Source organism: Apus apus, chromosome 12 (genome assembly GCF_020740795.1).
Source record: "Apus apus isolate bApuApu2 chromosome 12, bApuApu2.pri.cur, whole genome shotgun sequence".
Lineage (NCBI taxonomy): Eukaryota > Metazoa > Chordata > Aves > Apodiformes > Apodidae > Apus > Apus apus.
Window position 1 is genome coordinate 5,260,460 of NC_067293.1, and position 13,618 is coordinate 5,274,077.

Consider the following 13,618-nt stretch of genomic DNA (forward strand, 5'->3'; position numbering starts at 1 on the left):
GAGCTGCGGCAACAGCACTAGGGAGACCAGTCCTCCCTCGGAGAGCAGCTCTTTCTGCAGACAGGGATTTATTTATTTTCTACACATCCATATATATATATATATATGTATTTATTTACTGACTTGCATTTGTTTTTCCTTTTTTTAACCCTTTCAGAAAAGCCCCAAACCTTCCAAGTGACGAGCCTGCGATTTTCCTAAAATAAAATAACATCACAGTGGGGTTGGGTTGCCTCCCTTTCCCCCTCAGAAGATAAGAAGGGAGGGGGGAGTAAGTAGGTAAAATCCAGAATAAAATCATATTGCTAGATAACTCACACCTCCCCCCTCACGCACACACACACACACACACACACACACTTTCTCCTCCTCCTCTTCTGTGAAGGTGGGTAGCAGGAGCCATGCAACATCTGCAGAACTGGATGGCAAAAGAGCAGGAGGAAAAATAATCCAAGTGGAGTGCTCAGGGGACGCTGAGTTCTTTCTTTTTCTTTCCTTTTTTTTTTTTTCCCTTTTTTTTTCTTTTTTTTTTTTTTTTCCCCCTTTTCTTTCTTCTTCTCCATCTTCTGCGTTACCTGTGAGATTCGATTTCACATTTTGCTGAGCCCATTTTGGGGCATTTTATTTTTCTTTCTCTTGGGATTTTCTCCATTGCCAGAGGATGTCTCTTGTTGAGAGGATGCTGAAAGGAAGAAGAAACGACTTCTTTGACTGGCACTGAAGGAGGGGGGGGGGGGATATTTTTCCCCCACATTTTTTAGGGTTTTTTTCATTATTCTATTTCTCTAGGAAATCATTCACTGGGGGGGGTTGTTTTCGTTTTTCCCTCCCCCCCCCCCCCCTTTTTTTTGGAGGGGGATTTCGGAAGACCCATCCTTCTTTCCCCTCCCCTCCAAAGATTTTTTTTTCATCTTTCGTCTTTGTGGAAATGTGGACATTTCAGGCAGACAGATTGAGTGGAATTGTCTCTGCTTTAGCAGCTCTTTGTCTCGCCTGCTGTGCGCAAAGGTAAGGATTGCAATCCCAGGCTGCAGGGATAGGGGGGCTGATACAGGATTTGTTTGTTTTGTTTGGGGTTTTCTCCATTGATCTGTATGTGGGAAAGGGGAGGGGGTTCTTCCCCCAAAATGCTTCCCTGCTGCACGCTGTTGTTATTTCCCGGTCCGTGTCATTCCAGGGGGAGGAGAGGGATGCTCAGACATGAGATGTGGAGCAGGCTCTCTGCAGACGCAGCCCACCTCGCAGCCCACTTGCAGCGCTTCCCCCTCCATCCCCCCCTTCCCCTCCACCCCCGTATGCGACCTGAGAGAAAATGGCAAAATGAAGCATTTTTCTGGGGAACATGGTGTCCGTAGGAGCCGAGGGAGTGCGTGGCACCGGGCTGTGTGCAGACGCACCCCGGCTCGGGGCTGCCTTGGCCGTGCCTGTGTCTGCACACACACACAGCGCACGCACAGCCACACTCACATCCAAGTGTGCCTGTACCACAGCCCTGGCTCTGCGGTGTGCGGGAGGCAATGCCCATGTCTGTGCTTCCATGGAGATTTATGGCATGCAACATGATCATCCGTGGGTGCCAGCCGTGCAGACCCATCCCCGCGTGTGCGCGTTCAGCCGTACCCTTCGGGGTGCACACACGTGTACACAGCACACCTACGGAGCACAACATGCTTCACCTGCTCTGCGTGTAGCCGTGTCACTGCTGGCACTAAACTGCCGCATGCTCAAGCTGCAGCTGTTCCCGGTACGTGCCTCGAGCACTCTGAGTGATCCAAGCAACCAGAGGTGCAGGCACCCATCCAGCCTGGACAAGGTGCACAGAGCACACCTGTTTGCTCCGACACAGGTGCTTGCCCACTGCCTTCACACACAGGAGTGGCGCTGCCTACTCCTCCTCCCCTTCCCCTCTCACACAGGCGGGCAGGTGGGTTTGCACCTCTGTGCTGATGGTGTGCATGAAGTCTGCTGGGGAGGGAGCTGTGGCATTTCCTTGCTCACCCATGCATGCCGAGCAGTGGGTTCCTGACGCACACATGCAGGTCTGTGCACAGGCTTGCAGATCTGTGTGTGCCAAGATTTATGTTCCCATAGTTATAAACACGCACATGCGCAGATTCGTGCCCACCTTACCCACACCGCTCACGCATGGCTCCGGTGGCTGTGGACATACACACAAACTGGCTTAGAGACAGTACCCAGGCAAATGTGTAAAGAGCGCTATCCATATCAAAAGCCTCTGCTCAGATGTGTCCTTGCATGTGTGTTTATATCTGCTTATGTGTAGGACTGATATTTGCCTGTAGTCTGCATGTATATCTGTGCACACCTTGGAGACACAACGCTCTCCCATGTGCACATGCCTTCAACTACTCCCACACCCCCCAGCCAGCAGCAGGGTGTGCATGTATGTAGATGTTTGGCTGCAAATGTAGGCAAAGCACATGCACACCCACCCAGCGTCAGGGACACAGAATTCAAAAATTCAGTTCACAGGCTGGATGTACGTGCTCCCTAAGCGGATACAGACCCACATTTGCCAGGAATAGCACTTACACGCAGCTGCTCACCCACAGCTGGGCAAATGCACAACTTGCCTGTTCAGCAGAAGGGATGTGGCTTTTTGGATCAAAAGGAGCTTCAAGAGGCAAGAGGCTTTGGCCTCAATCTTGATGCCAGTTTATGCTCTCCCTAGGATGACTTGTAGCTGATTAGGAGGAAAGAGTCCCTGTATCCCACTTCCCACTCTGCCCCTTTCTGCAGTGCCCTTGGCACATTGGTTACTGTCTCTGCCTCGATTTCCTTGCCTATATTGAGGAGATAACACTGCTTCCTGAGTTTATGTCCTGTGTGAAGCTAAACAGAAGTGTCTAAATCCCTTGAGAAATACAGTGTCTATATCATGAATATGGAAAGCTATCAATATGGAAAACTATGTACCTGGGAATGACTGCCTAGAGATGAATAAATGCTGGTGCAGACTATCAATCTACAGTGAGCATACATACATGTGCATGTTGCAATACCTCAGATACCTGCATAGAAATCCACAGGTGCAAGTGGACCTTCCAAGCCTAGACACAGTGTTAGGAAATTATCCGCCTGTGTGCACCTCTCTGGCCTTTTTACAGTGATTAAAGCAACCCAATGAAGACCTGTACTCCCCTGAGGTGCATGCTGAGGAACACAGCTCAGATACTTCTCCTCTCAGTGCAAGTGTTGAATGATTTGTCCATGCACCAAAGCCAGGCCTGGGAAGTGTGCTGTCTCACATTTGCACATCCTTCTTTGGTTGAGAAATCCCTGCACATACTCAGCCCGTGCATCCAGAGTCTTAACACATGCCCAGACTCCCTAGTGGTCCCACATGCCCCCACCCACACCTGTACAGTGAGTTTGGGCATCTGGGAACTCAGTCTCAGGCACCCACAAATGCCTGTTTTTGTGCTCCTGCATAAATTGTGTCCATAGCCCAGTATCTCTCATAACCCAATGGAGCAAGATCTGCACCCACAGCCATCTCCACAGAGATTTGGATGTGGTCACACCCATGCACACACATGTTTGTGCATGTTTCAATGCTGTACCCTAGAGCTCCAGTGCTTTCATGTTGTCTCCATGTCTGTGTGCTCAGGCAGGGAGTCTGTACATCCTCTGTACAGTCAGGGGAGCATGCAAGTCTGTCTGTCTGTGCAGGCACTTGGACATGTCAGTGCAAACCCCAGTATCCAGTAAGACCTGGGGCTGGCAGATGTAGTGCTGTGGTGCAGCTTTCCAGCTTCACTTGGGTGGATGTGGGAGGCGGTGTTGACAGGACGAGGTGCTGTTGTGGTGGGTGACTGCAAAGAGCAGCAGTTGTCACAGGCAGAGTCCCTATTCTCATGCAAAGTAGGGGATGAGGGTGGCACAGAGGCTGGGTTTTCAGGCAGAAAACCTATATACCCTGCAACACTGAATAGGTTCAATATTTTTACCATCTTCTGCTTTCTGGTTTCCCACATTCAGTTTTGCTGTGGCTCTTGAGCTGTTATTAGAGGGAGCTCCCTTCTTGCTGAAATGTTTGGAGGAGCTGGGTCAGTGTTTGGGAGGTTGCCCTCCCTGTGTGCAATTCAGAGGGCTGGGAGGGAAAGGGTCACTGCCCTGGTATGGAGAGCAAAAGATGGACTCTTCTTCCCTGTCTCTGTCTCTTGATTTGTGTTGCTAAGAAGTCATGGTGATGCTGAGTGACAGAAAATGATTTTTTACATGCAAAAGATCAGCTGAACGTTGAGGCCATAAGACAAAAGGAGTGCTGCTTTTTGCCTTTACTTCAATAATATGAAGGAATACCTGGGCGCACTGAGAAGCAGAGGTTGCCCTGGGGTGTGTGGTAGTGCAGGGTGCCTGCTGGGGAGGACCCTGTGTAATGGGGACCTCAGTGCGTGCCAGGTCCATGCTGTGCAGTGTGAGATTGAGAGCACGTGCTCAGCATGACAGGGGAAGGGGAGTGAGCCCTGCAAGAGAGGCCACAGCCACCCCAGGTACACCTTGGTGGAACAGAAAGTATAATTTCTGCCTCTCTCTGTGTGTGCACCCACCTATGGGCAGGGTGCAGTGAAGCGCCCTGAGTGTGCGGGGCAGTGGCTGGGGTGGTGAGTGGTGCTTGAATTGAGGGGTTACCAGCCCAGCGGAACAGCTGGGATGCAGGCACACACCAGGAGGGAGCTTGGGAGGGGGGAGTTTGGAATACCCAGGAGTCAGGGTGAGCTGCGCAACAGGAGCCAAAATACCTGCTGACACTTCTGTGCCACCCCCAAGGACAGCTTAGGATCCCTGGATCCCATGGGGCTCGTGTGCAGGCTGGGGGCCAAGAGCTGTGCCAGGGACAGAAAATACATGGCAGGAAGGAAATGGGGCAGCTCTGCCTGCGACTGGAGTGTCTGCAGCACACGCAGGCACTGTGGTGCCATGGGGCTCCAGCAGAGCTGCCCAGCTGGGACCCGCTTCTGCGGGGCCAGAGGCACATGGGATGACGAAGACTCTCTTCTTTTGTCTTTCAGCCCATCCACTGGGAATATTTCTGTGGTGAAAGAGATTGTGGACAAACTACTGAAGGGCTATGACGTCCGCCTCAGGCCTGACTTTGGAGGTATGGTGATGGCAGCTCGTGGGGAGCAGGGCTGTGCTGTCCCTGTGCTCCTGGCTCGGCTGCTCGCGACACACACTGGCCTTGCAAGACCTTCCCATCTGCACGGTCTGCTAGCCCTCATCTCCTCATGGCCTTCTCCCTCATGTTTCTTTCTTGCCTGCTAGTTTCCTTCCTCCTCTCACCAGCTTCTCTCCTCCTGCCGTAACCAATTTCTGCAGACAGCTGGGGGGTTATCCATGGTCCGATGTTTCTGGGGACTTTTTGCTGGGACAGAGACACTCTGCTTTTCCTCTACTCCAAATTTTCCTCTGCTGCAGACAACAGGTTACCCTGCTCCATTTCTGTTTCTAATGCCAGACTTTTTTAGCCCTTTTCCCTGCAGAGGGCTGGGATGTCCATTGGCAGGGTTGTCAGTCAGTCTGCCAGGCTGCTCCCTCAGCAACAATATGGGATAAAACATTCCCTGGGGAGCTGGTGGCCTTGCTGCTTATTCAGTAGGAGAGAAGAGATGAGGATCTGCAATTCCTCTGTTGTGTCCTGTGAGCAAAAAGAATAACGGAAAGAGCCTTATCTTTGTCAACCTGGTGAAGATGAAACATGCAATAATCTTTGGGTATTACATATGCCAGGGTACTGTTGAGGTTCATTTATTGGAGAGAAGCAGGCAGTGGAGAACCACAGCTGACCACATAGGGAAGAGGATTTGGAGGACTTCTGGCTTCAGCTTGCCAAGCTTGGCTGTTTTCAGTCTTTTACGGGCAATGATATTTCCTCCTCATGAGGAGATGTGTGGGTTTGGGGGATCTTCAGCCTGCAGGAGGACTGGAATCACATTAAGATGTCCTTCTGCAGATGATTGATGGGGAGCAGATGAATGCTTGCTCTCCCAGGGGAGAGATGTCAGGGCTAAGTCCATGGTGGTACAGGAGAGGAGTTTTCTCCCAAAGGGCCTGCTCCAGAGCTCCTTGAAGCTGCTGGTGGGTGAATATCCCCACTGATTTAATCAGCTTTTGAAGTCCCCTCAGTTTATTACAGTTTCCCATGACCCCTTGAATGAACCAGTCTCTCCCTGAAACCTCTGGTTTCCCTGCACCTCACCCAAACCTACCCCCATCCACTCACCAGCCCTTTCCCCTGTGGCAGAGCCTGCCTTCCCTCCCCACACTCACTGTCCCCACTGCCCTCCCCACTGTGCTCTGCCAAGGGCTGGAGCAAGGGCTTTCAGGCACCACTACCAAGTGCTGCTGGGCCTTCACCTCATTGAGGACTGTGGGGTGGGGAAGATGCTCATCCCTCCATAGTGCACCGGGGACATCTGGGAGGTTGCTTCAGTGCTGTGGGGAACACTTCTGGGAGGCTTGCAGTGATCTGCAGGGAAGCAGAGGTTTCCCCTCTCCCTTCTCTCCTTTGAATACAGGATTTGAACTAAAGGCTCTGTCTGGGAAACATGAAATGTCCCTATTAGCTGACTGGCCCCCATCACAGAAATTGGTGCAGTCACATTTTATGAGGGAGAGAACTGCAGATATGACATAAAAACTGCAAGAAAACCATATTGTGAGCCATTGAGGTGATTAGGATACAGTAAAACAGTAGGTGATCTGGCTCCATGGCACAGAGCAGTGGGGTGCAGTGGAGAGCCGTGGAGCTGGAGGTCCAGAGTCTGTGTGCTCTGATGCCAGGTCCCCAGAGCATCCAGCCACCTCTCCAGGACACAGACCACCCCTTCCTTCATCCTGGGCAAGGTGGCACGGGGCTCAGTAAAGGCCTTGCTGCTGACCCTGCCAGGTCTGTGCAGTGCATGAGCTGGGCTTGGCAGGCACTGCATCCTTCCTGGCTGCAAAATGGATGTTTTCAGGCAATCACTGCATTTCGTTTGATTTTACTCTGAATTCCCAAGTTACAAACTGCATTTTCCCTCACTCAAGCAGAGAAATAGAAAGATGATGGTAACCCCCTTTCCTGCACTCATTTCACTGTTGTCTTTCACCCTTTCTTGCCCTTCCCTCTGCTTGTGAGTGTGAAGTCCCAGCTGGCAGCACCAGTGATGATGCCTTTGGTGTCTTTGGTGCTCGGTGTGCAGGGACGCCCTAACTCTCAGCATGTCTGGCCTCCTCACCCCGAGGATAAGCTTATCTGGAAAAAAAAATTCCTCTGCAGCATTTACAGATTAGGGAAGGGTGAGCTGCAAGGTGGGTCTGAAAGCTGGAGATCATTAGCTTGTAATAACCCAGAGGCAAGGGGTGGAAGTTTCTTTGCACCATTGCTGATGCCAGATTTAACCAGTTCTCTGACATTTTGGGCCGAATCTATCCCTAGGAGAAATTAAGTGGGATCATGCCAGGATGCATCTAACCCTTTGTGGCTTCTAGTTCTTCCACAGCCCTGCTGTGGAGACGACCAAGTTTACTCCAATAAATTTTGTGCAGCTAGGAAAGGTATGCTTAGGGCAAAACCCTGGAAGCTGTATGTGCAGACCTGGAATCTCTCAGGGACTGAATCCCAGTCCCAGCACCCTGAGGACTGGACTGCTTTTCAGGATACTGACATGCAGCTCTACTCATACTCCACTTGGACTGTCCTGCCACCCCTGGGCTACCTTCCAGCTGATGGGCAAGATGGGTGTAAGGCATCTCTGCTGGGTGAGGTGGTCACTCTTCACCCACTTGTGCTTTTGCTACAGGAAGACCAATTACAGTGAGATGTGAATGGCCAAAACAGCATCTTTGAGGGGTGGCAGGTCCTGCCTAGAGCCAGTTGTTCCAGAGAAGCAGCATGGGGCTGTCTCAGGGCTGGCCCAGCAGTGACCAAGGAGTCTGTCTGGACAGGCAGCTGCCTGTAGGAGGAGTGGACAGGCCTGGAGGAAAGGAGCTACTGCTCAGTTCCCCATGAGCCAGGCTGAGCTGCTCCAGAGAGCACCTCTATAACCAGAGTCCTCAGCCCTCTGCAGATCAAGAATGAGGGCACTGGGGACAGGAAGATCAGAGCAGCTGGTGCTGGGCACGCTGGAGGTGCAGGCAGAGAAAGGTCCTTCTCAGACAGATTCCCATGTGAGAAGCGCAACCTGCAAAAGCGATAAACCAGGCTGCCCTCCCTCCCTTCTCTGCTCTTTCCCTGCTCGCTTTCCCCATCTCTTCTACAGAAGTGTTATTTCTTTCTTGCCAGCCTTCCCTCACTTTGCCTGGTAGCAATCACCCCTGTGCTGTCCCCCACCCACTCAGCCCTGTGGGCAAGACACCACCTCTGCATCCTGGGGACCTTTGGGTGTAGAGGCACTGGGAGAGCCTGTTCCCGTGTACCATTTCTACTTCTTGCTGTGGTGAGACAGATCTTGTACTTCTCAGCCTTTCTAAGACAGACAGTGTTTTTGTGGTGCAGCAGCCCTAGGCTGCCCTTCCTCATCCCAGCACCCCCACCATCCCCAGGATGTGGTGCTTCAATGGCTACAAATGCAACTCACGGCTCCCCAGTCCTCTTTTTTTAAGAAAGAGAACTCCAACTAATGCCAAAAGGAGGACAAGCCTGCTGGGGATTGCAGTTCACTTTTTAATTTTGAGATGCCTCGTTAGCTCTGGGTCGAGCTGAGTGGCTGAGAAGCATCAGCCAGTCACTCTCCTCCACCCTCCCCAACCCCCTTGGAAACCCATTAGGCCGAGGAGCATGTCGGCTCTCAGGGGTGGTGCCGTGGCACCAAGTGTGATGTGCTCATCTGGGGAGCTGGGCTGAATAGGTGGCCATGTGGGGGAAAGAGGGGAAGTTGGAGCCGTGTGGGGTGGGTGGAAAAATCTGGGAGCATCTCCTCCAGAAATCTGTCCCAGCTCAGAGGGGGCAGCCCAAGGGGGTCAGGCACCAGCTGAGGTGGATTGGAGGGAGTGGTGTTGGAGGGGATGCTGTGGAGCCAGCACGTACATCAGTCCTTGCAGTGCAGATGATAAACTTTTCCAGCCTGGGGAACCTTGGACAGTCCTGTCTTACTTCTCAGCCACTGACCCCAAGTCCTAGAGTAGCACACCATGTTAGGGAAATGTGAGACAGTGGCAGCATGGGACATGTAGGGGCACAAAGCCCAATTGTCATAGGCTGAGCAAAGAGAGAACCTGAGGCTGGAAGGACAGAGGGTCGTTGCAAAGCAGGTCTAAGGGGTTTGGACAGGATTGTGGTGGGGATCTGGAATAGCCTTGGAGGATTGATTTTCATGGTAGGGGGAAGATCCAGTCAGGGCACTTGGTCTTCTGAAAATGGAGATCTCTGTTCCGGTACTGCAAGATCAGCAATGAAGCAGAGTGAAGTCTCTTGGCAGGGGGGGTGTGTGGGGTGCCCTCAGCTCTGGGGGAGCACGGCAGTGTATCTCACAGGGAGATCAAATGGCAGGTGGGTGACATCCAGCTGGCCCTGGTCTGAGGGATGGACAGTATGGAGGGCAATGCTGGGCAGGTATGTTGCAAGCCAGAAGACAGTGAGGCAGTCAGGATGCTCCTGATTTAGGACTGCATGAGTAGGGGATGCTGCAGATCAGGTCTGGGAAGCATTGCAAAGCCACGGGTGGGGGAGAGAAGAAGCTTTCAGAGCAGCACCCTGGTTCTTGTAAGTGCTCTTAGGCACTCACTTTCAGAAGCATTAGTTTCATAGAAGAAAAAAAAAAAAAAAAAAAAAAAAAAAAAAAAAAAAAAAGAAGAAGAAGAAAGAAAAAGAAAGCAAATGAAGACTGTGTTGCCCCAGGGCAGAGAAGGCAAGGAAGGAATGGTAGGAGGATTCCACTTGAGCTCAGTGACTCAGCTGCTCTCTGTTGGTGCAACATTTCCAGCCCGGAACTTTGCAAGAGTTTCAAGCTGATGTCTCTGCTTCCTGGGAATGGCTGGAAAGGGGACCCTCTATGGTTTCCCAGCATCATTTACAGACTGTATTAGCCCAAAGAAAGGTGAAGGCATTTTCTGCTCCTTGCCCCAAATCCACCTAGAGTGCCGTGTTCCTAGTGTTACTCCTGGATGCTGCGCACAATGTCTGAAAAAGCCTGGTGAAAATGGAATGACTGGGAAGCCTTTGGGATTACACAGTAAATCCTGTGCTACCACTCCTGTGGGCCCAGCAGCCTCCCCTGCCTCATTTTCAATTCAAACTTCCCTTAGGAGAAGGGAACTGAACTGAAAAGAGCCTGCTCCTCATCTGCTTCATGGCATGGACCTGGCTTCCCAGCTCTTGTCAGCCTCTCTCAGTCTCACCTCTTTCTTTTGACAACTAAACCACTCCTTACCTGCAATATCTTGGCCTTCCTCCTTTCTCTCCCCTGCCCCTCAGGCCCTCACTCCATCTCTGCTCCATTATACCTGCACTTTCTTGGGGACCCAGCCTGCCCCCATGACCTACTTGTTCCTCAGCATTTCTTCTTCAAAGGCCACTTCAGTGGACATGGGGATGAAACCCTTCAGCCCTTCTCTGCATAACGGCATCACTTGAAACCCAGAGTTGTAAAAAAAAAATGATTGCTGATGCATAAAGAGTTGCAGTGAAGAACTGTCAGTAGTTCAGGGCTCTGAAGCTCATGGGGCTGGCAGGATGAGTGGCTGCCTTGGCTGGTATCAATGCAGCAGGAGACAGAGGGAGGCTGGAGCCCTGGCTCGCTAGCCCTGTTTGGCTGGGAAACAGCTGGTCTTAGTGGCCCTGTAGTGGAAGGAATGGGAATTTGGTTTCCTAGGTAGTCAAAGCTGGTGGCATTGCACAATGTCAAGGCTTCCTGAAAATGTCCCTGTTGAGTCACAGTGGTTGTTTTTTCCATTATTCTGGCTTGCTTTGACTTTTTGAAAGGGAAAATGTTCTTCTAAAATGTTGGGGGGTGAAACTGGCAGCACGTCTAGCAGGGCCAGGGTGGGGGGCCAGGATGGGGGCAGCCTGGCAGCAGGCAGGGGCTGGTTCTAGGCTGTCTGTCCTCAGGTCGTAGAAGCTGTAAACCTGCCTTTCTAGGGCTTAGTCCTCACTTCTCCAGCTCTCTTCCCTTCCACTTCCATAGCAAAAATGTTTAAATCTCAGAGCAGCCAGACTGAATTTGCCCTATGCTTCTGAGATGTCCTGAGCCAACTCTTTGGCACACTTCGGGGCAGTGAATTGAGACTTGGCAGCAAGGCACTCCTCCCACCAAGGCCATGTCCTTCCTGTCTGCAGGAAAGATCGCCAAAGCTGGACACAGGGTTAACCTGAAATGCTGCACTTCACAGATGGAAGTATCATTCTTCTTTCCCTGTACATCAGCAGGCCAGAGGAGCAGCTCTGGATTTGAAAGCAGAGGAGTGAATATGGATTAGATTAGGAAAGGAGTAAATGGAAAGAAGAGGGGAAGGAGCTGCACAGAGAGGTCTGCAAACCCTGGTGGAACCCCCGGCCAAAGAAAAGGTGGATATGCCACCAGGGCTGCCAGTAGTTCCAATTTCACTCCTGAGGAAAAGCTTCTGAAAAAAGGGTATTCTTGGTCAGTAAAACAGGCTGCAGCTGTGCAGCCCTCACTTCCTCCACTTTTATGTGACTTCTGGCTCCAGACCATGGGTCACATCCTCTTTAGGGCTAATCCAGAAGGAAAGTGACAACCTCCTGCTGTTATGTCTTACTTTGTTAACTGAAGTGGCAGGATATGAAAGGATCCAGTCCTTCCTGGGACACATGTGGATGTTAACACATTGCCACACGATGGAATTTTTATTTCTTTCACTTTACTCTTTTTATAGGAAATTTATGTTGTGAAAAGGGCTTTTGAGGCCATAAAGTCAAACACTCAGGACTTCAGAAAAGCCAGAAATGGAGTTTCTCCCTGGATCTATTTTTGGTTCCCTCTGAGGGTGCATCAGGAAGCAAGGTTCAACAGTGCCTCCTGAACACCTCTACAGGGAACACAAGAGATGCTATTTACACGTGCAGCTGATCTTTCATTCAGGAGGGGGACAGGCTGGGAGCATGACAGTGGGGACTAGCTGAGGTGGTCATGGCAGGTGCTTAGACCAGGTTGAGCCCCACTGGAGTGAGACTCATGCCTGATGCAAAGTCTTGGAGTGAGCAGGCAAAGACCATCTTGGACACACACTTTTTTGACTCCTCTGTATTCAGACCTGCTCACAACACAGAAGTAGTTTTTTTTTATAACTGTTGTCAAGCACACCAGTACAGCATGAACGTGTTCACACCTCCCCTCCAAGGAGTCAAAGGTGTTCCCTGCTGTGAGGTGCCCAAAATGCCTGATTTTCCAGAGTACTTAGCAGCAGTGTAGCCTGCATGCTGCATGCTCGGAGCACAGCTCCTATTGATTTCAACCACAGCAGCGAGTGCTCAGCCCTGGTGTCTCAAGAGAGAGGCACACAGAGTTCACAAAAACCTGTGAGATTTAGATGACTTGCATAGTAAGGAGGGTGTAGGAACCCCTGTGGTGCATCCAGTTCTGGAGAACAAGACCCAGCTACACAAACACCTTCTTTCCTTTCCTGGAGGCCTTCCCCTCACTATCTGCATGGCTAACAGCTTTTACAGCAAATCAGGCAGGGCCCCCAGTGTCAGCACTGCCTTCCAATATATAACCCTGCAGCATCCTCAGATCAAATTCATCCTCTACCAACCAAGGAAAAGGAATGAACCAGGATCCTGTGGATTGTTTAATTAAGAACTGGTTCAGTAACATCCATTCAGCAGTGGGCATCCTTCCATGTAACTTTCATCCATTTTGTTTTCTCATATTTTGGTTTGGGTTTTTTTGAGTACAATAATGTTTCAGAATATTAGACCAGTCCCTTCCTCCACTGTCACAGAGCTTGCAGACTTCTTGCTGCATGTTGAACATATTTTTGCATTCATCTGTGGCCCCACAAGTTCCTTATTATCCTCCTTCAGGTGTAGTAAGTTCTGACACAGGGTGGTGGAGGGAGTTTTGGGTGGCTTTATGCAAACAGCAATGAAGATGAGTTCCCTCGAGTCTCAGCCCAGAATCCAACTGGACTCAGGTGCCTGAGCAATGTGTGCCTGCCCCAGAGCTGTTGCTTGGTAGTACCCAGCATTGCTTGTGGGATTTGGTATCAGGGGGGAACATGAAGTCCTGGTGTCAGCCGTTAAGCCAGCATACTTCCACAGGAATGGAAGGAAATGTTTGTGCCAAAGGCCATGTTGGATAATGGCACCTGGTTGCCTGCCTCCTTCCTTTTCCCCCTTGGCTGGTGCAGCCTTTCCCTGCAGCTCCTCCACTCAGCCCCTGACACGATCTGTCTCAGCATGACTGGAGCTAGTCCCCAACACTGCATGGTGGCTACTGAGGGCTCTGAGATATCTCTCTAAAGAAAAGATATTATCATTTTAACAAAGCATTTATTCAATAATTTTTGCCTTTTTTCTTAGTAATAGATTTTTTTTAATGACAAAATACAATGCATTCAAGCTACTGATTAGTAGAATAATCCCAATGCTTCTTAATTAATTAACTGCTTAAAAGCAGATTGTCGTTTATAGCCATTTTGGAGGCTGTTTGCC

General features: G+C 50.8%; 1 protein-coding gene across 2 annotated transcripts in view; it reads left to right on the plus strand.

Moving 5' to 3' along the window:
* Positions 1-549: 549 nt before the first annotated feature.
* Positions 550-13,618, plus strand: part of LOC127389688 (gamma-aminobutyric acid receptor subunit beta-4) — a 69,110-nt gene continuing 56,041 nt past the window's right edge. For both annotated transcript variants that reach the window (XM_051630423.1, XM_051630424.1), the window contains exons 1-2: positions 550-1,008; positions 5,037-5,125. In XM_051630423.1, coding sequence (XP_051486383.1) covers positions 929-1,008; positions 5,037-5,125 — 169 coding nt within the window. In that variant the 5' untranslated portion in view covers positions 550-928. The remainder of the gene's footprint in view (positions 1,009-5,036; positions 5,126-13,618) is intronic.